This window comes from Miscanthus floridulus, chromosome 2 (genome assembly GCF_019320115.1).
Source record: "Miscanthus floridulus cultivar M001 chromosome 2, ASM1932011v1, whole genome shotgun sequence".
Classification (NCBI taxonomy): domain Eukaryota; kingdom Viridiplantae; phylum Streptophyta; class Magnoliopsida; order Poales; family Poaceae; genus Miscanthus; species Miscanthus floridulus.
This window is the reverse complement of record NC_089581.1, coordinates 129,203,240-129,225,534: the sequence shown is the minus strand read 5'-3', so window position 1 is coordinate 129,225,534 and position 22,295 is coordinate 129,203,240. Positions and strand designations below refer to the sequence as shown.

Genomic DNA, 22,295 nt, shown 5'->3' with positions numbered 1-22,295 from the left:
ACATAGAGTAGACTCCCAATCATAGACCGATACATCTTTTGATCCACCATGTTGCCACTATCATCACTATCTAAGCTTCCACTTGTCCCCATTGGTATACTAATAGCTTTACTCTCATCCATTTCAAACTTCTTGAGCATGTCCTTGATATACTTGCCTTGACTCATAAATGTACCATTCTTCATTTTCTTGATTTGAAGACCAAGGAAGTAACTAAGCTCTCCAATCATAGACATCTCAAACTCACTTGCCATCATCTTGCCAAACTCCTCATAAAATTCTTAATTTGTTGATCCAAAGATGATATCATCAACATAGATTTGCATTATAAATAAGTCATTGCCAAGCTTCTTGGTGAAGAGAGTGGTGTCAATCTTTCTCATCTTGAATCCCTTAGAGAGTAGGAAATCTCTCAATCTCTCATACCATGCTCTAGGTGCTTGTTTCAATCCATACAAAGCCTTTCTCAACTTGTAAACATGGTTGGGTTTCTTTTCATCTTCAAAACCGGGAGGTTGTTCAACATACACAAGCTCATTGATGTACCCATTGAGAAATGCACTCTTCACAGCCATTTGATACAACTTGATGTTGTGGACACAAGCATAAGCTAGCAAGATCCTAATTGCTTCCAATCTTGCAACTAGGGTATATGTTTCTCCAAAGTCAAGACCTTCAACTTGAGTGTAACCTTGAGCCACTAATCTTGCTTTGTTCCTTATCACTATCCCATCTTGATCTTGCTTGTTCCGAAAGACCCACTTGGTTCCAATCACATTATGACCCTTAGGCCTCTTAACTAACTCTCATACTTGGTTTCTTGTGAAGTTGTTTAGCTCTTCATGCATAGCATTGACCCAATCAACATCATTCAAAGCTTCATCTATCTTCTTAGGCTCAGTGGATGACACAAATGAGAAGTGCTCACAAAATGATGCCAATCTTGATCTAGTTTGTACTCCCCTTGAAATATCACCAATGATAGTATCCAATGGATGATCTCTTGCAACATTGGTTGGTTGAAGCACTTGCACTTGATTGCTAGCATTTGATTGATCACTTGGTTGAGATGATGAACTAGCCATTTGTTGATCTTACATATTGCCATTACTAGTGCTTGCTTGGATTTGATCATGAGAACTACTAACTTGCACATTTGAGTTAGAGAGCATTTGATTCTTGTCATCTTCAATATCAATTACCTCTCTAGGCCTTAACTCACCAATGTCTATGTTCTTTATTGCATTGACCAATTAAGTGCCTCTTACATCATCTAGATTATCATCTTCCTCTTAGGAACCATTTGTTTCATCAAACTCCACATCATGAACCTCCTCAAGAGTACCACTAGCCAAATTCTAAACTCTATAAGCCTTGCTAGTAGTGGAGTAACCAAGCAAGAAACCTTCATCACATTTCTTTTCAAACTTGCTCAATCTAGTGCCTTTCTTCAATATATAGCATTTACAACCAAAGACCCGAAAGTATGCTATGTTGGGCTTTCTTCTATTCAATAGCTCATAAGGTGTCTTTTCTATCATGGGGTGACAATAGAGTCAGTTGCTATAATAGCAAGCCGTGTTGATTGCTTTGGCCCAAAATAAATGACTCACATTGTACTCACTCAACATTGATCTTGCCATATCAATCAAGGTTCTATTCTTTCTTTTAACTAGCCCATTTGATTGAGAAGTATACTTGGTCGAGAATTGATGTCTAATTCCAAATTCATCACACAACTCATCAATTCTAGTGTTCTTGAATTCACTACCATTGTCACTTCTAACTTTCTTGATTATTGTTTCAAACTCATTGTGAATGTCTTTGATAAATGATTTGAATGTTGCAAACACGTCACTCTTGTCACCAAGAAAGAAGACCCATGTGTATCTAGTGAAATCATCCACAATCACAAATCCATATTTGTTCCCACCAATGCTAGTGTATGTGGTTGGTCCAAACAAGTCCATATGCATCAACTCAAATGCCTTAGATGTGCTCATCATGCTCTTCTTAGGATGTGTGTTACCAACTTATTTTCTGGCTTGACATGCACTACATAGCTTATCCTTCTCAAATGTGACATCTTTCAAGCCTCTAACTAAGTCATGCTTAATCAATTTGTTTAATTGTTTCATTCTGACATGACCAAGCCTTCTATGCCATAACCAACCCATACTTGACTTAGTGATCAAACATGTTGATAATTGAGCTTCTCTAGAATTGAAATCAACTAAGTATAGATTCTCATATCTAAATCCTTTGAATATCAAGTTTGAGCCATCTACACTTATGATCTCTACATCATCCACACCAAATATGCACTTGAAACCAAGATCACATAATTGAGCTACCGACAAAAGGTTGAAGTTCAAGCTCTCTACTAGTAGCACATTAGAAATGCTCAAATCATTTGATATTGCAATCTTATCAAGCCCTTTGACCTTGCCTTTGCCATTATCACCAAATGTGATACTATCAATCCCATTGCTCTTGTTTTCATTGATTGAATTGAACATTCTTGGATCACCGGTCATATGTTGTGTGCACCCACTATCAAGCACCAAATGCCTTCCTCCGGCTTTATAATTTACCTACAAAAGAAGATCAAATCTTTTTAGGTACCCAAACTTGCTTGGGTCCTTGTAGGTTAGTCACCAAGGACTTTGGTACCTAAATGGCCTTCTTCTTTGGGCCCACAATTGGTGTACCAATGAACTTAGCCTTCACACCATTGGCACCCTTATAAAGCATGTAACAAGAATCAAATTTAATTGAAGATACATTAGGTAGCTTGTTCTTGTTAGTCTTGCAATTTTGCTCTATATGCTCAACTTGCTTGCATATATTGCAAAACCGACCATTGCTCTTCACAAAGCTAGCTTTGGGAGTGACAAAGGCCGCCTTGCCCTTCTTGGGGGTATAGCCTAATTCCTCTTTGTTGAGAGAAAATCTTTGGCTACCCAAGCACTTTAGCAAGTGGGCTTCTCCACCATAGGCATTGCCTAAGGCACGAGTGAGCTCATTCACCTCCTTCTTGAGGTTCTCATTTTCCACCATTAGTGATGTATCATTCATAGGTAGAGTAGTAATGATTGTGCTACAAGAAGTGTTAGTAGGAGCAATAATAATGGGTTCATGAAAAGATTCATCAATAAGATCACATGTTAGTCCCACATCACATGTTATGATCACTTGCTCCTTCTTAGCTTCCTCCACTTTGACTTGCTCAATAAGAGAGGAGTGAGACTTTTCAAGCTTAGAGTGAGCTTTACCAAGCTTCTCATGGGCTTCCATTAGCCTCTCATGAGTGGCATTGAGCTCATCAAGGGATTGCTTAAGAAATTTGACTTTCTTGTTCAATTCCTTGCACTCCTTTCTCTTCATCTCAAAGCAAGTATGCACTTGCTCACACATGTCCATGAGCTCCTCCTTGGAGTACTCCTCCTCATCATCATCATCACTCCTACAAGCATCACTTTCATATTTATCATCATCACTCACATCATATTTTACCTTGGTAGGTTTTGCCATGAGGCACGTCGATGGAGTGTCGAAGATGGAGGGCTTATTGTTGATGGCAATGCTTGCTAGTGCTCTCTTGATAGATTTCTTGTCATCATCACTAGAGCTATCACTATCTGAAGAGTCATCACTATCCCATGTGATCACATAGCCTCCACCCTTCTTCTTCTTTTGGAAGGTCATTCTCTTCTCCTTCTTTTCTTTCTTATCCTCCTTGTGCTTCTTCTTCTCATCCTCATCATTATCACTATTGTATGGACAATTTGCTACTACATGATCGGGGCTTTTGCAATTGTAGCATCTTCTCACATACTCTTTCTTCTTGGTGTGATCTCTTCTCTTTCTTGCACCATAGCCCTTCTTCTTCATGAATTTTCCCATCTTGCGCACAAAGAGAGCCATAGCTTCATCATCAATATCACTAAGATCATCATCATCACTTGATTCTTTCTTGGACTTGCCCTTGTTCTTTGATAATGATGAGCTAGCCTTGAATGCTATGCTTTTCTTCTTCTTGTCTTCTTTTTCCTTCTTGTCATCCTTGTCATCCCCCTCCCTTTCCACATGGTATGTCTCTTGTGTCATGACATCACCTAGTACTTGGTTAGGGGTAATATCCTTCAATCCTTCTCTTATGATGAGCAATTTCAACATCTCAAATTTTGAAGGTAAGCACATCAAGAATCGATGGGAGACATCATCATCCTTGATCTTTTCTCCCAAAGCCTTCAAGTCATTGACAATTACTTGTAGCCGATAGAACATCTTCGGAATGCTCTCATCATCCTTCATCTTGAAACTTGTCAACTTGTCCTTGAGGATGTACAACTTGGCACTCTTCACCGCCAGTGTGCCCTCATATGTTTCCTCCAATATCTTCCACACCTCATTTGCTCTTTTACAATCTTTGATTTGCTCAAACATCTTAGAATCAATGGCATTGTATATGGTGTTGAGAGTCATTGTATTGCATTGCTTGTTGATCTTATCTTGATTGGTTGGATCATTAGGATCAATGATAGCATAGTCATTCTCGGTCACTTTTCATACTTGATCATTGATTGAACCAAGATACATCCTCATCTTTCTCTTCCAATAACCATAGCATGTGCCATCAAAGAACGGTGGTTTGTCCCCCACATGGTTGAACACAACTTGAGCCATAATTTGACACCGAGGTTGTTAAGCCTTCAATCAAACAGTGACCACGGCTCCGATACCACTTGAAAGGTCCTAATATGGCTAGAGGGGGGGGTGAATAGCCTATTTAAAAATCTACAAATTAACTAGAGCAATTTGATTAGTATGACAAATAGCGTAATGCAAACTTGCTCTAGCTCTACAAGGGTTGCAAGCCACCTATCCAACAATTCTAGTTGCAATGATTACTTAGGCACACAAACTTGCTATGTAAATACTCACTAAGAGCTCTCAATCTTACTACTCTAAAGAGCTCAACTAGATGAATATAAATAATAAAGCAAGCTCACAATTCTAATTACACTAAAGAGCTTGTATCAACTAGTTTGCAAGAATGTAAATAAGTGAGTAGGGTGATTATATCGACGTGTAGAAGATGAACCAATCACAAGATGAATATATAGCCAATCATCGGGAGAATACCAAAGACAAGAGACAATCGATTTTTTTCCGAGGTTCACGTGCGTGCCAACACGCTACGTCCCCATTGTCTCGACCAACACTTGGTGGTTTGGTGGCTAAGAGGTGTTTCACAAACCTCGTCCACACAATAGGACACCGCAAGAACCGACCCATAAGTGAGGTAACTCAATGACACGAGCAATTCACTAGAGTTACCTTTCGGCGCTCCACCGGGGAAGGTACAACTCCCCTCACAATCACCAAAGACGGCCACGAACAATCACCAACTCGTGTCGATCCTCCATCGCTGCACCAAGCCGTCTAGGTGGTGGCAACCACCAAGAGTAACAAGCGAAATTCATAGCACAACGCGAATACCAAGTGCCTCTAGATGCAATCACTCAAGCAATGCACTTGGATTCTCTCCTAATCTCACAAAGATGATGAATCAATGATGGAGATGAGTGGGAGGACTTTTGCTAAGCTCACAAGGTTGCTATGTCAATGAAAATGTGCAAGAGTTAGAGCTACAACCGGCCATGAGGCTTAAATAGAAGCCCCCATAGAATAGAGCCGTTATACCCCTTCACTAGGCAAAACGCGCTCTGACCGGACGCTCCGGTCATACTGACCGGACCCTGGACTCGGCGTCCGGTCCACTGATCTTTGCCACATGTCACTTTGAGTTAAAACTGAATCGTCAGATCTCAATGGCTAAGTGCCGACCGGACGCTCCGGTATTACTGACCGGACGCTGGAGCCTCAGCGTCCGGTCGAGTACAGTAAGGGTCCAAATCCATTTTTCCTCGATCGGACGCATCCGGTCCACCTCGACCGGATACAGCCCAGTGTCCGGTGGTATACCCTAGCTACTATACCGCCAGCTCAGCGCGACCGGACGCAGGCAGTCAGCGTCCGGTGCATTCGGATCCAGCATCCGGTCACTTGATCGACGCTGGCATCACCTCTGTCTTCTTCACCCTTGCTCAAATATGCTAACCACTAAGTGTATCACCTTGTGCACATGTGTTAGAATATTTTCACAAACATTTTCAAGAGTGTTAGTACTTCACTAGATCCTAAATGCATATGCAATGAATTAGAGCATCTAGTGGCACTTTAATAATCGTATTTCGATACGAGTTTCACTCCTCTTAATAGTACGACTATCTATCCTAAATATGATCACACTCACTAAGTGTCTTGATAACTAAAACAAAATGGCTCCTATATTTTATACCTTTGCCTTGAACCTTTTGTTTTTCTCTTTCTTTTTTTCTAAGTTTAAGCATTTGACCATCACCATGCCATCACCATTGTCATGATCTTCACCATTGCTTCATCACTTGGAGTAGTGCTACCTATCTCATAATCATTTTGATAAACTAGGTTAGCACTTAGAGTTTCATCAATTATCCAAAACCAAACTAGAGCTTTCAAGCGCCCGCACCGACCGTGCCACGAACGCCGTCGTGTCATGGCCGCCGGCTGCCCGCTCATATCAAGGTATCTCCCTCTCTCGATTTCATGTTATTATGATTGTTGTTTTAGTTAGGGTTAGTGATTTAGGATAGTTAGGCTAGTGAATTTGTTTATTTAGGTAGGTAGTTTTTAGGGTTTAGGTTGTGTGTTGTAGTATAGTTAAGGTTTGGTTAGGTAGTTAGGGTTTAGGTTACTGTTAGTTAGGATTTTGGGTTTAGGGATTGATTAGGTATTTATTATTTAGTTAGTTTATAGTAGTAAAGGCTGTTAGTATAGATACTAGTTTTCAAGTGTCGGTACTTAGTAGTGCGTGATACGGCGATTTGGATGACTTGATTTAGTTTCGTCAAATGCTTATTTTCCTAGTGAAGTTGTATAATATGTCCGTTAATGTTACTTTAAATATATACATGTGCTTTCATATTGTGTTCGTATTGCATAACAAGTAGTTCAAATTTTGCAATGCTACATAATGTTAATTTGAATATTGTTAATTTGAATACTCTAATCCTTTGTTTATCACTTTGTAACAGGATGGCCTCTCCCACGCAGCACCCGTTGTATCCCCTTCTTGAGGTGGAATACGATGACCAGCACCAAGCACACATCTTGAGTGACACTGACGCAGAGGTGACCCTGCTTCCTTTGAGGCCCCGCACGCACACTAGGGCGCACCAGTGGGACAAGTGTTGTGCGCCGTACATACACCGTGCTGGCTTTCTTGAACTTGTCCATGTTGTTAACTATGGTCTTCTGCCCCTTGACCCAGCACTACTTACTACATTGTAGACAGGTACGAGAGCCTTCTTTGTACGTAAATATTCTTATAACAAATTTGAGGTAACTAATAGTCATTCTATTCTTATAACAGGTGGAGGCCTAAGACCCACACGTTCCACCTACCTTGCGGCAAGATGACCTTGACCTTGTAAGACATGAAGTCTATCTTTGGGCTTCGGTTGGGGAGACTTCCAGTGACAGGTATAGTTGACAACGATCACTGGAGGGAGCTAGTGACTCAGTTCACTGGCTTTCTTCCACCGGACGACGAGGTTTTCAAGAAAAATAAGTGAGCAATTCAAGCCTATTTAATACTTGCATTGTTTTCCTACAACCATCGGGTCTCATTTTCTTTGGTGAATTTTAGAAAAAGTTCTGATGTTTTGTCATCCTAGATCATAGAGCGCTTTGATTACTTGGACCCACAGGCTGATGAGGCTCAGATCGATAGGTTCGCTAGAGTATGGCTCTTGGCACTTCCTTGGTGCTTTCCTATTCCTAGACGCCTCGGGCAACACCATCCGCTAGATCTTTCTTGACATACTACGCCAGCCGTGGGAGAATATAGTGGCGTACAGCTGGGGTAGCGCAGTCTTGGCATGGATGTATCGATAGCTATGCGTTGCCTACCATCGCACCTTAGGGTATGCGAACCTTGGGGGTTGGTGTTGGGAACGATGGCCCGTTGGGAGACCCCTTGCTACTAGTTTACCGGTAAGTACTTCGGTTCACTATATTCTTTGAGGCAGTTACATATGATGAAATTATTAATGGCTAATTCATTATCATGTTCAATGCAGCAATGGAACGGGCAGGATATACTCCCTATAGCTCTGTATATCTGGACGCAAGCAAAGTTAGTTAGAGGGAATACGAGGCGCAAGTATAGGGAGTACACGGATGGTCTCGACGTCTTGACACAGCACTAGGTTACGCTCTCTTTACTATCATACATGTGTCTTGTTCGATATACACTATATCACAACCTAACTCAATTATGAAATGTTCAGGTGCATTGGTGTCCTTGAGATACTCCAGAGCTTGAGTACTATCTAAGTCCTGTCACTAGGAATGAGTCAGATAAGTATCGCTGCAATGTCCCTCTTATTTTCTTCCACATGGTCGAGATTCACTTGCCCAACAGGCTTTGCAGGCAGTTTGAAAGAATGACATGCTACCCACCACCGCTTTACTCCACCAACCAAGAATTGCACAGGTACGTTATCGATTAATAACAAAGCTACAATTAAGAGGTGTGTGTGGTACAACTAACATTATTTTGTTGCAGGTATGACCACATGAAGAGGTACAAGGCTAAGGATTAGCACGTGACACACAACGTGTACATCTAGTTGTGGCAGAACAGGGACTGACAGCTGGTCCATGCGGGTCCCCCACACGACCAGTACACCTTCGACGAGTACCTGCGGTGGCTTCATAGGTCTATGAGGACACATATCAAGCCCCCGTACACTGAGGAGGCGATTAACGAGGACTCAGAGGAAGATGTGATTGAAGATGTGTACGATGTTGCCATTAGAGACGACACACAACTACAGAGAGCCCCGTTTTAAAGATACGTGGTAAGATACTCGAATGGTACAATTTGTTATCCATTTAGTATTAAGTATGTGTACTAAAATTGTCCAACCGTATTTCTGTACCCAGGCGACACAATTGTCAAGGATGTCCAATGAAGTAGCGTTTTGGCTTCATGAGTCTAGAGGGCAGGGGCCAGACGTTCTCGAGGCTTTTGTGAAGATAAACATAAACTTGTCCGTTCCAAAAATATTTCTTTAGTGTATATGCGTTTGAGAAATGCACTAACTTTAACGTCTATTTATGTAGAAGGTGAAGCGGAGCTACAGGAAGCTAGCTCAGAAGCTGAGCTACATGGACACTCCTTGGGTGGAACTGATAGTCCCGACACGGTTGGGTGGCACGTCTTCTGGCTCTTTGAGGACACTAGCCAGCTCTTCTCAGCTAGTGACAGGTGCCATTTTCGTAGTGCGTACACCACCACATCATAGTGCTGGGAAGGATCCTATAAACGAGGACGACGAGGACAACGACGATGACCTCCGGGCTTCTGTAGACAGCACCACCAGTGGGACGAATGGCCGCAGAACGAGATCGGTATGTCTCAGCTAGGTGGTGTCCCGCTTGATACTCAAGGAGCCTCACAGGTAGTAACAAATGTAGTTTCTTTAAATACGTAGGTTCCATGAACTAACGTTCATAAAGATCATAAGTAATCATGCATATCATATACTTGCAGGGTACGAGCCGTATGCACCGGCAACGTGACCACATCGACGTTGGCTACACTCCCAATGTGTTGCCAACAAATCCAAAGAGACAAAGACGTCCGAGGGATCCTTACACTCCTAGGTCTTAGTTTGTTAGGTCGAACGAATATTGTCGTCCGAAACTTGCAGGCTTCATTGGTTATGTTATGTCGAACTTATGTCGAACCAATGAAAATGTTATGTGGCAGCTTGTCAACTTGCGCACAGACTTCATTTATTTGCTTCATATTCGTTTCAATGCGTCGCAGCAGCACTATCGCGCGAGATTAAGTAGCAACTAGTTTGGGAACCGGCAGTCCCGACATATCTCGCTGCCAGTGGCCGACGTCTTAACCCCGATTCTCTCGAGCTTGGTCATCGCCGCCACGAAATCACCAATGAAGGCACCCTGGTTGGACGCGCAGTAGTCGACCGTGCTGCGCGACCTCATGTCGGACTAGAGCACCTGCTCGGAGCCCACCGGCGAGGGGTCGAGGAAGGCGAAGGTGTTGAAGTCGGAGCTGCAGGTGCCGTTCAGCTGCGACGCGAAGCCGGGGTCCATAGTCGCGTCGCTGCCGATCCTCACCGACAGCAGCCGATCTTCTGTCTGCATCCAGGTCCTGCCGCGCCGTGGGACTTGGCGCGACAGTGCCGCGCCGTGGTCTATGGCGCGACAGACCCTGCCACGTCACCGGTCAGTAGCCTCGGTGGTCGCCACGTCATCCTCCCGCCGCGCCACCAGGCATTTCGCCACGCTATGACAATAGGCGTGGTCAAAAGTGTTAATTTTTTTAAAAAAATAAACAGTATTAGATTTAAAATTAGTTTACAAAATATATTAAAAATAAAAAAAAATCCCGCTCAGAGCGATCCACGTGTTGCCCGATCCGCACGATACGTGGCTTGCGAGGGAGCGCCACGAAATGCTCCTGGGCCCGTAGGCTGCCTCTCTTCATCGGAGACCAGACCGATCACCACGGTCCGTCCGCTCCATCGCTCCATCCTCAAACCCGTCAGTCACACACAGCACCTACGCTCCGAAGTCCGATCTGCGAACCGAGGCGCCGCCCCGCCGAGAACCACCCTGCCCCACCACAATGGCCTCCTCCCTCGCCGCGCGCCGCCTCCTCTCCCGCGCCGCCGCGGCGCGCCGTCTCCCCGTCCCCTTCGCCTCCGTCCCCGCCCCCGCGGCGATGGGTTCCCGCCGTTTCTCCGCCGACGCGGGACCGCCGCCGCCGCTGGAGCCCGTCGTCGAGCCGCCCACGTCGGAGGGCTCGGGCACCTCGTCTTCCTCCACCACCGCTGGCGCCGAAGGCGCCCACAGGTCGTCGCCGGGAGCCGCGGCGGGGGCGCGGCGCCAGGGTGGTGCGGGCTACGAGGAGGAGCAGGAGAAGGTCCTCCGCGCGTCGCTGCTCCACGTGGTTGCGATTCGAACTCCACTCCTCCAAATCTACTTCCATTTTTGCGTGTCTTAGTATTTAATTTAGCATATATGAAATAGATTTTTACTCTTCCTGTATGGCTCTGTATGCTGTAGCCGCGCATGGGGTGGAGCGAGTCGGCCATGGTCGCGGGGGCGAGGGACGTTGGCGTTTCCCCTGCCATCGTGGGTGCATTCCCAAGGAAGGAGGCCGCCCTTGTCGAGGTATCACTGCTTCTCAATCGGATGATTTGCGTTGTGAGCTTTTCGATTCTGTGAGGTGGCCAAACTAATCTCCCTAAGAAAAAGAAAGGAATATTTGGCCATGTTACATTCGCAATGCAGATATAAAGATGATGCATGTTTCACTTAAGGTATGGATTCCTCGCGTTGGAAGCTAATACGACCATTCTCATTACTGGCGGTAACGATTATTGTTGTGTGCACTCATCTGATGAATGATCCACCTCAAATATACATGCTCCCACGCTTGTCCTGTGCTCTGTGCTTTCATTTTCTGCACCTTCGTCAAGGCTAGTAACAATCCAGGAAAGAGTATCACCCCCACAGTTCCTAGATAAACGTCACTTTGAAACATATGCTTATATGTTTATTTATTTTACAGCATAAATAAAAAACAATTGTTAATGTGAGCACTTGAGATCGTATTATGTCCTAGACAACATCCATTTTGGAACAGAGGGAGTGCTTTAGTTCACACACACACACAAAAAAAAAAAACTCTGCAGTCCCAGTGCTTGGAATCAGCGACAGAATCCCCTCTGCAGTCCCAGTGCTCTGGAATCAGCGACAGATACTCATAAGTCATAACTAATGGCTAATGCAGTACTCCCTCTGTCTAAAAAATAAAGTCACTATGGGAATCGTGCTGGTCAAACTTTCTCAACTTTGACTAGGTTTGTAGAAAATACGTGCAACATTTATATCTCCAAATAAGTTTATTATGAAAGTATATTCAACGATCTACCTAATGATACTAATTGTGTACCATAAATATTAATATTTTGTTAAATATATTTGGTCAAAGTTAAAAGTTGCTGACTTTTTGGGAAGCAAGAATGACTCTTTTTTTTTGGGACAGAGGGAGTAATGCTTATCTGACATGGCTTGTATTGAATTTAGCCAACTTGGTATGGTCGTATTCCTAGTTTGGCCAGATGGTGGATTCTATTTATTTTGTTATTAATGAAAAAGCATAAGTCGTGACTGTCCTAGTTGGGCATTTTTTTTCTTTTTTTGTTAGAAGTGTATGAATTGCACAGTTATGTGATAATCTGCTGTGTTAACATTCAAACTGCTCCACAAAGTCTAGCCCTGTGTTGCCCTCCAGCACCCAACGTTTACTTGATCTGCAACATTAAGTTTAAAGATCTCCGTCCGTATGGGCAACTATTTATCTAGATATCCTGTCGCCTCAAAAGGAATATATGTGATGGATCTCACCAAAGCTTGTGGGCTATAGGCTGATGCTTATTTTCTTTAACTGCATTGTCTTAATAATTCATATGTCTTTCCATTTGCTAAAGATAGTGCAAATGCTTTATAAGGATTATTGGGCAGCATACCTGCATCAAGCCCAACTACTTAAACAAGTAGTTACTTAGGTCTGAGTGTCTGACTTTTTTTTGCCTGCATTTATATGTAAATTAACATATGGAATTATGGCATACAACTTATCTATTTTCTGTCTCCTTGGTATCTTGAATACAAGATGTTTCCTTGCTATATCTGAAATGTTTGTGCATTTCCTTAGATTGCGAGTAGGACAGCTTAGATATCCTTTGTTTGCTTGGAAGTTGGAACCATGAAAGACTTTTGAAAAATTGAGCATCCAACACTAATATGACTTTCTTGCTTTATTCTTTTTATAATGTGGTATTGTGGTTGGATTTTGGCAAACTGACTGATCTTTTTGAAAACTATATGGTTTCTAGTTTTTCTTGTCATTGCAACATTTGGGAAACTACTTGTGCATGGTAGCTCATGATCAGTGAACCCTATTATTCAATACTCAGTGGTCACTTTGACATATATGCTGTTAGTGAGCATGACTTCTTCCATGTTCCACTGTTATCCACCATGTTACTTCTAGAACCATTTACATATCAAATAGTGCACTTTCTTCAACTAGCTAAGACATTTTATTTGCATACATACACTTCAATAGAAAAAATAAAAGTACATGCTAGCTATGTAGCCTGTTCAATAAGTGGTTGACACATGAAAAAAAAAGGGTTCGAAGATTGCTCAGATGTTTTACTGATGGGTTCATGTAATGAAACTTGAGAAATTAACTGATAAAAAGATGGTGTTTAGTTGCCAGTTGTGCGCATGTTCCTTCCTTGGTGCACTTGATGGGAAACTAGAAAATAGAAAAAAGGTTTTTTTCTATAAAAAATTAGTCAGTTTGAGTACCCCGTGCTATGATGCCCTGCCCTGCTTAACTATAGCAAGCAGGAGTACAGGACAATTATGGCCTAGGATGTCTCTGTAGTTCTTCCTAGACAACTATCTCTGCTTCCATTTGTCAAGGTCCTCTTTGCTGTAACGATCATCATATTGAACAAACATATGTCACTGGAGTGCCCAGATGTTACTACCACATGTGTTGGCTTCAATCATTCCATGTCAGCTACAGTGTGCTCACACTTGCTGTGAGTCATGATAATGCCTTGGTCCTAGCTAGTCATGACAGTGTGCTCCAAAAAAAAGTTTTAGTCATTGTTGTAACCCACCCCTCCTAGTAAGAGAGGTGCTTGTATGGGCCATTTCTTTTCCCTATAATACAAAGATACACAGCTCTCCTGCGTGTTAGAGAAAAAAAAGACATGACAATGCGCTTTCTGCTTTATTTGTTGACAATGCATTCCACACTGATTTAGGCTACTGTACTATGCTCAAGTTCTGCATAGATAATAAACACCTTGCATCTGTTACTTGTATTTTTTTTTCTTTTATTGAGCTGGGAGGTAAATGAGAAACAAAGAGATGGAAGAAAGCCAAACAGTGAGGAATAAGAAAAAGAAAAGGGAGACTGAAAAGGGGAAGCTATATTTAGTTGGATGGCAAGATCATGGAGGGATGGGCTAAGTTTACAAGTTCTAATACTTCTAGGGGTGAATTACTGTAAAATAATGTTGTCAGTAACTTCAAGTCATCTTGAATGTGATGGTGATTAATTTGATTCAGTAAAAACACAAACCTTCTCTGGTCAGTTCTGTCATGATGCATGTTCAGAAAGAAAATCATTGTTTGTGCCTATCTTTAGATGATCCTTTGTTGTTGCCTTGTACAGATATCATGGTAGGAAATAGTTATAGGCGCAGGAATAGGGGCTAGATGGCAAGGAGAGGCCTAGGAGATCATGTAGGTCAGGAATTAAGCGTAGGAACATGTATGGAGATCATGCAGGCGCCTGATTTAGCAATAAGGAAGAAGTCAATTAGCAAATGAGAGGCTAGGAGAGTTTGTAATCTCTTTATAATCAGTCATGATCAATGAATGAATCAAGCAATTGCAGTCAACTCTAGTTCTCATCTTATTTCTCTGTATCTCATCTCCTTTCTCTGTTATCCCCTCCCTTGCTGTTATCTCTACCACCGTCATCACGGGCATGAAGCCGGCGGCCGAGCGGCCGTCAACCTCTCACACCTACCCCATTCGGTCACTACCTAACAGCCGTGACATAACGAGAAAGGAGATGAGATAACAGAGATAAAGATGAGAAGTAGAGTTGGCTGCAATTGCTTTCAAACTAGTCGACACCATGTGGCTTTGCTTGGGTGGAGGTGTTAGCAAATTGCGCTCTACTACTTTGTTCCTAGATTCATTGCACGATCTATTTGGTGATCGAGGATTAGCATTGTCATCTGGACCATCAACAAGTTTTTTAGATGGTGTAGCAGGCAAACCCTGAACATGAATATTCTACCTTGCCACTAAGTCATCAAGAGATGGCATTGGTTCAGCCAAAAGACCAAGGCATTTTATTTCTGAAGCAACACATGGCCTGATAACAATCAGTGAGTTATATAATGAACCTTTCTCCCATACCATGCTTTCTAAAAGCTGTTCTTCTAAGAAATTTAGGTTCCTTTTCAATTCTCTTGGGAGGGTCTCTTCATGTCTCACAAAGTTCTCAATAATTTTGCTCAAATCAAATGCGGTTAGACCAGTACTCTCAAGAACAACTGGAAACATCATGATGCCTGTCTTATGTGTCGCCAATATTAGCTCCGCTGAGCATGCCAGTCTGAAATCCCTTGATGACCGAGGTAAGCTCGCTGATGCCGGAGGTGACCGTCTTGAAGCCCTCTTGGGCTTCCTTCCGCTGAGCCGCTAGGAGCTGCTTGATCTTATCGGTGTTGGCGGAATCCATGGCAGGATCGGAGGCTCTAGATACCAAGTTGTACTATAGGGTATTAGAGGCAATCTGCGGAGCTGAATTACAAAACAGCAATGTAAATAATCTTACTCCATTGCTGTCAAATGTCAAACATTGGTGAAAATGCTCATTTGACACCAATGGAGTAAGATTATTTACATTGCTGTTTTGTAAATTCAGCTCCGCAGATTGCCACTAATACCCTGTAGTACAACTTGGTATCTAGAGCCTCCGATCCTGCCATGGGTTCCGCCAACACCGACAAGATCAAGCAGCTCCTAGCGGCTGAGCATTTTCACTGATGTTTGACATTTGACAACAATGGAGTAAGATTATTTACATTGCTGTTTTGTAATTCAGCCCTGCAGATTGCCTCTAATACACTATAGTACAACTTGGTATCTAGAGCCTCTGATCCTGCCATGGGTTCCGCCAACACCGATGAGATCAAGCAGCTCATCAGGAAGACACCCTGCTTTCCTGAGCCGCTAGGAGCTGCTTGATCTTGTCGGTGTTGGCGGAACCCATGGCAGGATCGGAGGGTCTAGATACCAAGTTGTACTACAGGGTATTAGTGGCAATCTGCGGAGCTGAATTTACAAAACAGCAATGTAAATAATCTTACTCCATTGCTGTCAAATGTCAAACATCGGTGAAAATGCTCATTTGACACCAATGGAGTAAGATTATTTACATTGCTGTTTTGTAATTCAGCTCTCCAATTTGCCTCTAATACACTATAGTACAACTTGGTATCTAGAGCCTCCGATCCTGTCATGGGTTCCGCCAACACCGACAAGATCAAACAACTCCTACCTGCTCAGCGCAAGGAAGCCTAAGAGGGCTTCAAAACGGCCACCTCCGGCAACAGCGAGGTTACCTTGGTCATCAAGGGATTTTAGACTGGCATGTTCAGCGGAGCTAATATTGGCGACACATAAGACAAGCATCATGATGTTTCCAGCTGTTCTCGAGAGTACTGGTCTAACCGCATTTGATTTTAGCAAAATAATTGAGAACTTTGTGAGACATGAAGAGACCCTCCCAAGAGAATTGAAAAGGCACCTAAATTCCAAGAACAGCTTTTGGAAAGCATGGTATGGGAGAAAGGTTCATCATTATATAACTCACCGATTATTGTCAAGCCATGTGTTGCTTCAGAAATAAAATGCCTTGGTCTTTTGGTTGAACCAATGCCATCTCTTGATGACTTAGTGGCTAGTCAGAATATTCATGTTCAGGGTTTGCATGCTGCACCATCTAAAAAACTTGCTGCTGGTCCAGATGACAATGCTGTTCTTCGATCACCAAATTGATCGTGCAATGAATCTAGGAACATAGTAGTAGAGCGCAATTTGCAAACACCTCCACCCAAGCAAAGCCACATGGTGTCGACTAGTTTGAAAGCAATTGCAACCAACTCTAGTTCTCATCCTTTTCTCTGTTATGTCACGACTGTTAGGCAGTGACCGGATGGGGTAGGTGTGATAGGTTGCTGGCCACCGGCTTCCCATGGGATCCAGGAGGACATAGTTGTCGTTCAAATTTATTTCATATTTTAGTGTTTTTTTTCAATAACAGAGGTAAGCCGAGATGTAAAAGGCTTAACCCATGGTCGCATTAAGTAGGTCTGTGGCAGCTCGTGGGCGAGCTGCTCCGAAAAGGGGGAAGAGATGTCATGTGGGGGCGGCAGTATAGCTGCCGGCCTAGAGCACGAGATGCCTCCAAGGGAGCTCTTAAGGGTGTGCAAGAGCCCAAGGAGGCACAGGCGGCTGTAATCAATAGTGTTTAAGAGTTGGTAAGTTAAGGTAGGGCTAGAATCAAGGAGCCAGCCTCAAGGGCGTGCAAGAGCCCAAGGAGGCACAGGCGGCTGTAATCAATAGTGTTTAAGAGTTGGTTGAGAGATTAGAAGTTAAGGCAGGGCTAGAATCAAGGAGCCAGCCTCCTATATGTATCTGGTACTCGGTTGAGATGAATCAAGCAATGAACAACAAATAATCCAGTTACCCCCAAATATTCTAGTCTCCCTCCATGCCGACTTTGCCCGGCCTTCCTCTTGGAAATGGTTACCCTCCCTATCCCCGTTATGAACTAAGGTTCATAGCAGTACTTATGATTTTCTCTGTTTAAATGTGCCCATATTGATTATAATCATGTATTTTTATGTAGTTTTTCATGGATGACTGCCTCCAACAACTGATGGATCGAATTGATGCTGGAGAAGGAGAGCAGTTGAAGAACTTGATACTGAGTGAGAGACTCTCAAAACTTGTTCGGATGAGGCTGGAAATGCAGGCACCTTATATATCTAAGTGGCCTCAAGCACTGAGTATCCAGGTGTGCCATAGTCTTCTTTGTTTGGGACTTGGAGTTTAGTTCAGTTGCATGGTTCTAATAGCAGGTATATCCTGTTTGCCAGTCTCAACCAGCAAACGTCTCAACAAGCTTGAAGCAGCGAGCTGTCCTGGTCGATGAGATATGGCATGCTGCTGGAGATTCTGGATCAGATATTGATTGGTATGTCAAACGTACAGTGCTTGGTGGTATCTACTCAACCTCAGAGGTGTATATGTTGACAGACAATTCTCCAGGTTTGCACTTCTCAATAGCTCTATGTTGGTTTCCAATTCTTGTTTCATTTTAAAATTGACTTCAGTAATTTTACCTCTGCAACAACTTGACTGCAAGGATTGAAATGGAAGTGTTTCTGGTAAACTAGTTGAACTAAAAGTGGTTCAGAATGCAGATGGGGGCGCACCGGACGCTGCCGACTTTTCCACTGTTTCTTTGTTGCTTTTGCCGCCGCACTTTTTTCACTGTTCCTTTGTTGTTTTTGTTATTATACAACTAAAGCACGGAAGAAAAGCAGTCCTAAACTGAAATACAGATCTTTTGCTAGTTCAGTCTTGAAAAAGCACAAGATGCAATTAATAATATGGTTTCTTGTCTTGTTTGGTGTTTGTTTGACCACATCCTACTACAGTAAAAAAATATCAATTCAAAGTATTATGAGAATCTAGACTGTCAAGATGTACTGCTGTTTATATGATTGTATACTAGCGTTTACATGTTAATGTATCGTTCCCACTTCTGGCACTTGGCAGAGTTCCGCGATACTTGGACGTTTGTGAACCGCAGAATAAAGGATGCTCTTGATCTTCAGAAAACATTCCAAGAGGTAAGCATATTGTGAGCTCAAATTGCATCGTCACATTCATGAGCTGTTTCACCATGTTACGTGTCCTCAGTCTTTGTACCAAGTACAGTATTTAACCTGTTTAACTGAAACCATTTTTCCTCAGGCCGCATACCTGGCTGAAGCCGTGGGAGCAGGCATGGGCGGCACCCTGCAGGGTGTTCTCAACAGGGTCTTCCAGAAACGTAGTGGATGAACTTTTTCTTTCCCAAACACGTAGTGGATGAACTAAGTCAGTCTTTTTGCAAGCTGCATAGGATAAAGCACATTTTCCCGTTCACCAACTGGCGTATGTTTATAATAAAGCAAATGGTGATGTGGTTGAGATGCATCACGATAGGGTAGAAAGTGAAGATGTGTTTGGTGGTGATGTTGAGCTGCATGGTTTTTCAAATGGGTGCTGTCAGATCGCGCAGTCGCATGTGCTGGCTCTGACGCTGGTGAGCGACATCAACGCCAAGCACTCCAGCGAGAGCCAGCAGCTCTCCTGCGTGTTTCGTGTGTGCGGGTGTGGGTGTGTGATCTGTACAGGGGCTCTAACCCTCCTTTCTCTTTCTCTTAATATAATGATACACAGCTCTTTTGATTGTTCAAGAAAATGGCCATTGGGAGTTGTCGGAAGCCGCGCAGGTGAAGGCACTGTTAGACGCAGGCGGCCTTCGGCGGGGAGCTCCACATCCTGGCGCCGGTGTTTGACGACAACTGCCTGCCGCTGGCAGAGACTAGCTAGCGAGCGAGGTACGATGCTCGACGCCATGTTCGTCACAAGAGGGATGCACTGTGAATTTCGATGATTATTTCTTGCTTGCTGTTTCAATTTCTTTAGTTTCTTGGATTGGTGGCGGCTGCTGCAGTGCTGCTAGCTCACGCCTGGTCGGTCGTGGACTTGAGGGTGCGTTTGGTTTCCATAGCCAACTCGCCTGACCTCACCTTGCCCTGCCTGCTAACAATGAGAAGCTTGCCCAAGCTGGCGAGCCGTTTTGCCTCTCCCACAAAAGCAAGGGAAATCTGGCTAGCACAAACACTGAGACAGGCATGCAAGAAAACCAAACGATTGACTCGTTTAGAAATCTCGCTCTGCAAGGCAGCAGAGTGCCGGCCCAATAAACCATACGCGCCGTCACTAGCTGGTGCGTGCGGGTGGAGAAAAGAGTGATCCAATCTGAAATGAGTACTAGAAAAGGATGCGCGCTTCGCGGCGCCCTACCAATCAAATTGTTAAGCAATAGTATAAAGACTATATAATTAAGAAAAGAGACCGACGACACAGATTGCGTTGATAACACAAATTGCACTGTCATTATGGACCATATAACTATGTCCACAGATTACATGTACAATATTTTTTGTCAATACTTCAGACTGTTGGTCCAAATTTCTATCCTTTGCACTAAACAGTTCATGACACTAATATGAAAAGAAGTAGCACACAGTTTGCATCATGCAGTCAATGTTCACACAAATATGAATATCTAGTCAAGTACGACAGTAGTAGATTAGTAGCAAGTTCCTTCAACAGGTAAACACTTCAAGCAGTAGACACTTAGTGGCAGGTGCAAAGAGGTGGTCACGCAAACAAACAGTATCCTAGCAGCTCATGTCAGAGGGAGCACTGCTGTGATGAAGTGGGAGTGGGACTGTAGACGCCTGCAATACAATAAACAATTAGCTGATCAGAACAGTACAAAAAATATCAGGAGCTTTCAAAATTAATGGCCAATTGCATTAGTTGGTAGATAAGGTTCTCACGAAGAAAAAATCGGTGTGTATGCTCGATGTAACAATTAAAGTCCTTCATTTACAACACTATCATTTTAGCTTTAAGAACATTAGCTATGTAGTTTATTTGTGCTTGTCTGTGGAGAGGTCTGCATATTATATAAAAAATGCTATAGAAAGTTGGACTTGGACAGGTGGTTGCATAAATGTGAAGCTTTATCTTATTCTTACATGAAACATCAAAATGTCGTGTAGGTATAGAACCCAGAAGGACCTTTTCTTTCTAAAATTACGTAGAAATAAAGCAACACAGAATGGCATCGTTACATCACAAGGTAAACATTAGCCTAGTCCATGGCAACCCAACATCACGCTTTGACCTATAGGGATGTTATTACTAAAACATTTTAAACAAAAGCCATATCCCTACCACACGACTAGGGATATTATTAATATATTATACAAAGCAATATCCTGCACCGAAAGCATAGCAAACAAATAAGAAAGTAGCATCACACACTCATCTTAATACAGTATTTACCAGTCTACAGGTGGGAAGGGCAGGCAATGTCAGGTAACACTCCAAATGCCAATGGACAATAGAAAAGGAACTAAATAATCAGTTGCCCGGATGTATGAGCTGAGAAATAATATCATACATGAAGTAAGCAAATTTATTATCTATTCAATTCATTTACATCATGTATGTTCATGGCATGCCAATGAGGTGGTGACAATGTAGCTAAAACTGACAGGTAATGCATGCAGCCTATGCTAATTACAGATCTCTTTATAGGTTTCAATCGCAAAAGATGAACATCAATTTATTAGCAGGAGTCAATCTCGTACGTGCTGCCAAAAACTTTGAGCTACATGGCTGCAGATGCGGTGAAGGCATGTCGCCACTAAGTACCTAGATGTCAGATTGAATCTATGAGCTCATAGATTAGAGTGAATTATTACTCAAGTTAATTAGAACGGAATTTCTTAACCAAAAAGCAGAAAGAAACTGTATATATCGCAAAACAAACCTAAATTTGAATTTTTTTTTTTGGCAAATAGAATCCTCCATACGTTTTTGGCATTCTATCCAACATATTCCGTGTGTGATCAGAGTGTCGTTCCAGCCTTGGGGCTTCAACTGCAGTTGCAAAATAAGAAAATGGTAAGCAACGGAGGAAACCGACAGATCATAGACTGCTGAATTTTTTCTCCCACACAAGAATCGAGGGCAAGCAGAGGGAAGCTGGGCATGACTTGGGGTCAAAGCTGATGCCAGACACATCTCCTGCAGGCTGCAGCTCCGGTGTGAGGACGATCTGACAACCTAGGCGTGTGAGAGGATGCCTCACCATGTCGCAAACTATCTCGACGCCGATCAAGTGCTCGGTGTTGCAGGCCGCCTTGCTGGTAGCTGCGTTCTAGTAGTCCACATTGCCGTGGTTGAAGGCCTCAAGGGGGTGCACCAGAGAGATCCACTTGAGGGCAGTAGCAGCAGAATTTGGAAGAGGCTCGAGGAGCCTGCGGCCAGCTCCGAGCTCTGTTGCACGGTCGCGGCTGGGTTGGACTCCGGCTAAGCCCCTCTACCGTCTGAAACAACCCCAATTTTCGTGAAGGAAAATCCACAGAGTTGAAGTGTAATAAGACCGTGGTAGATCATATTATCCAAATTCCAGTCGAATATCACATCCATACAACGATAATATCATAGTACAAATAGTGCGGAATTATATAAATTATTACATCGCCGCATTGGCGGAATCAAAATTAGCATTCATTCAGAACAGCTTGAAGATAAGATTACCAAACTCGAGCATAGGCACGAACCCCCCCAACCGTCAAACTCCTCGGAGCTATACTCCTCAGCAGAACCTGTGT

The 22,295-nt window shown here is 43.1% G+C and overlaps 1 protein-coding gene across 2 annotated transcripts; it reads left to right on the top strand.

The window, feature by feature from the left end:
• The first annotated feature begins 10,657 nt into the window (after positions 1 to 10,657).
• On the top strand, positions 10,658 to 19,285 carry LOC136529744 (uncharacterized). 2 transcript variants are annotated; one of them, XM_066522822.1, is made up of 7 exons: positions 10,658 to 11,098; positions 11,215 to 11,322; positions 17,672 to 17,839; positions 17,922 to 18,093; positions 18,607 to 18,680; positions 18,805 to 18,897; positions 18,929 to 19,285. In XM_066522822.1, the coding sequence occupies exons 1-6, from the start codon at positions 10,775 to 10,777 to the stop codon at positions 18,892 to 18,894; spliced, it is 936 nt and encodes a 311-aa protein (XP_066378919.1). In that variant the 5' UTR covers positions 10,658 to 10,774; the 3' UTR covers positions 18,895 to 18,897; positions 18,929 to 19,285. The 2 variants fall into 2 exon arrangements, with proteins under 2 accessions (XP_066378919.1, XP_066378911.1); XM_066522814.1 differs by having other exon boundaries at positions 18,805 to 19,285.
• Positions 19,286 to 22,295: the final 3,010 nt, after the last annotated feature.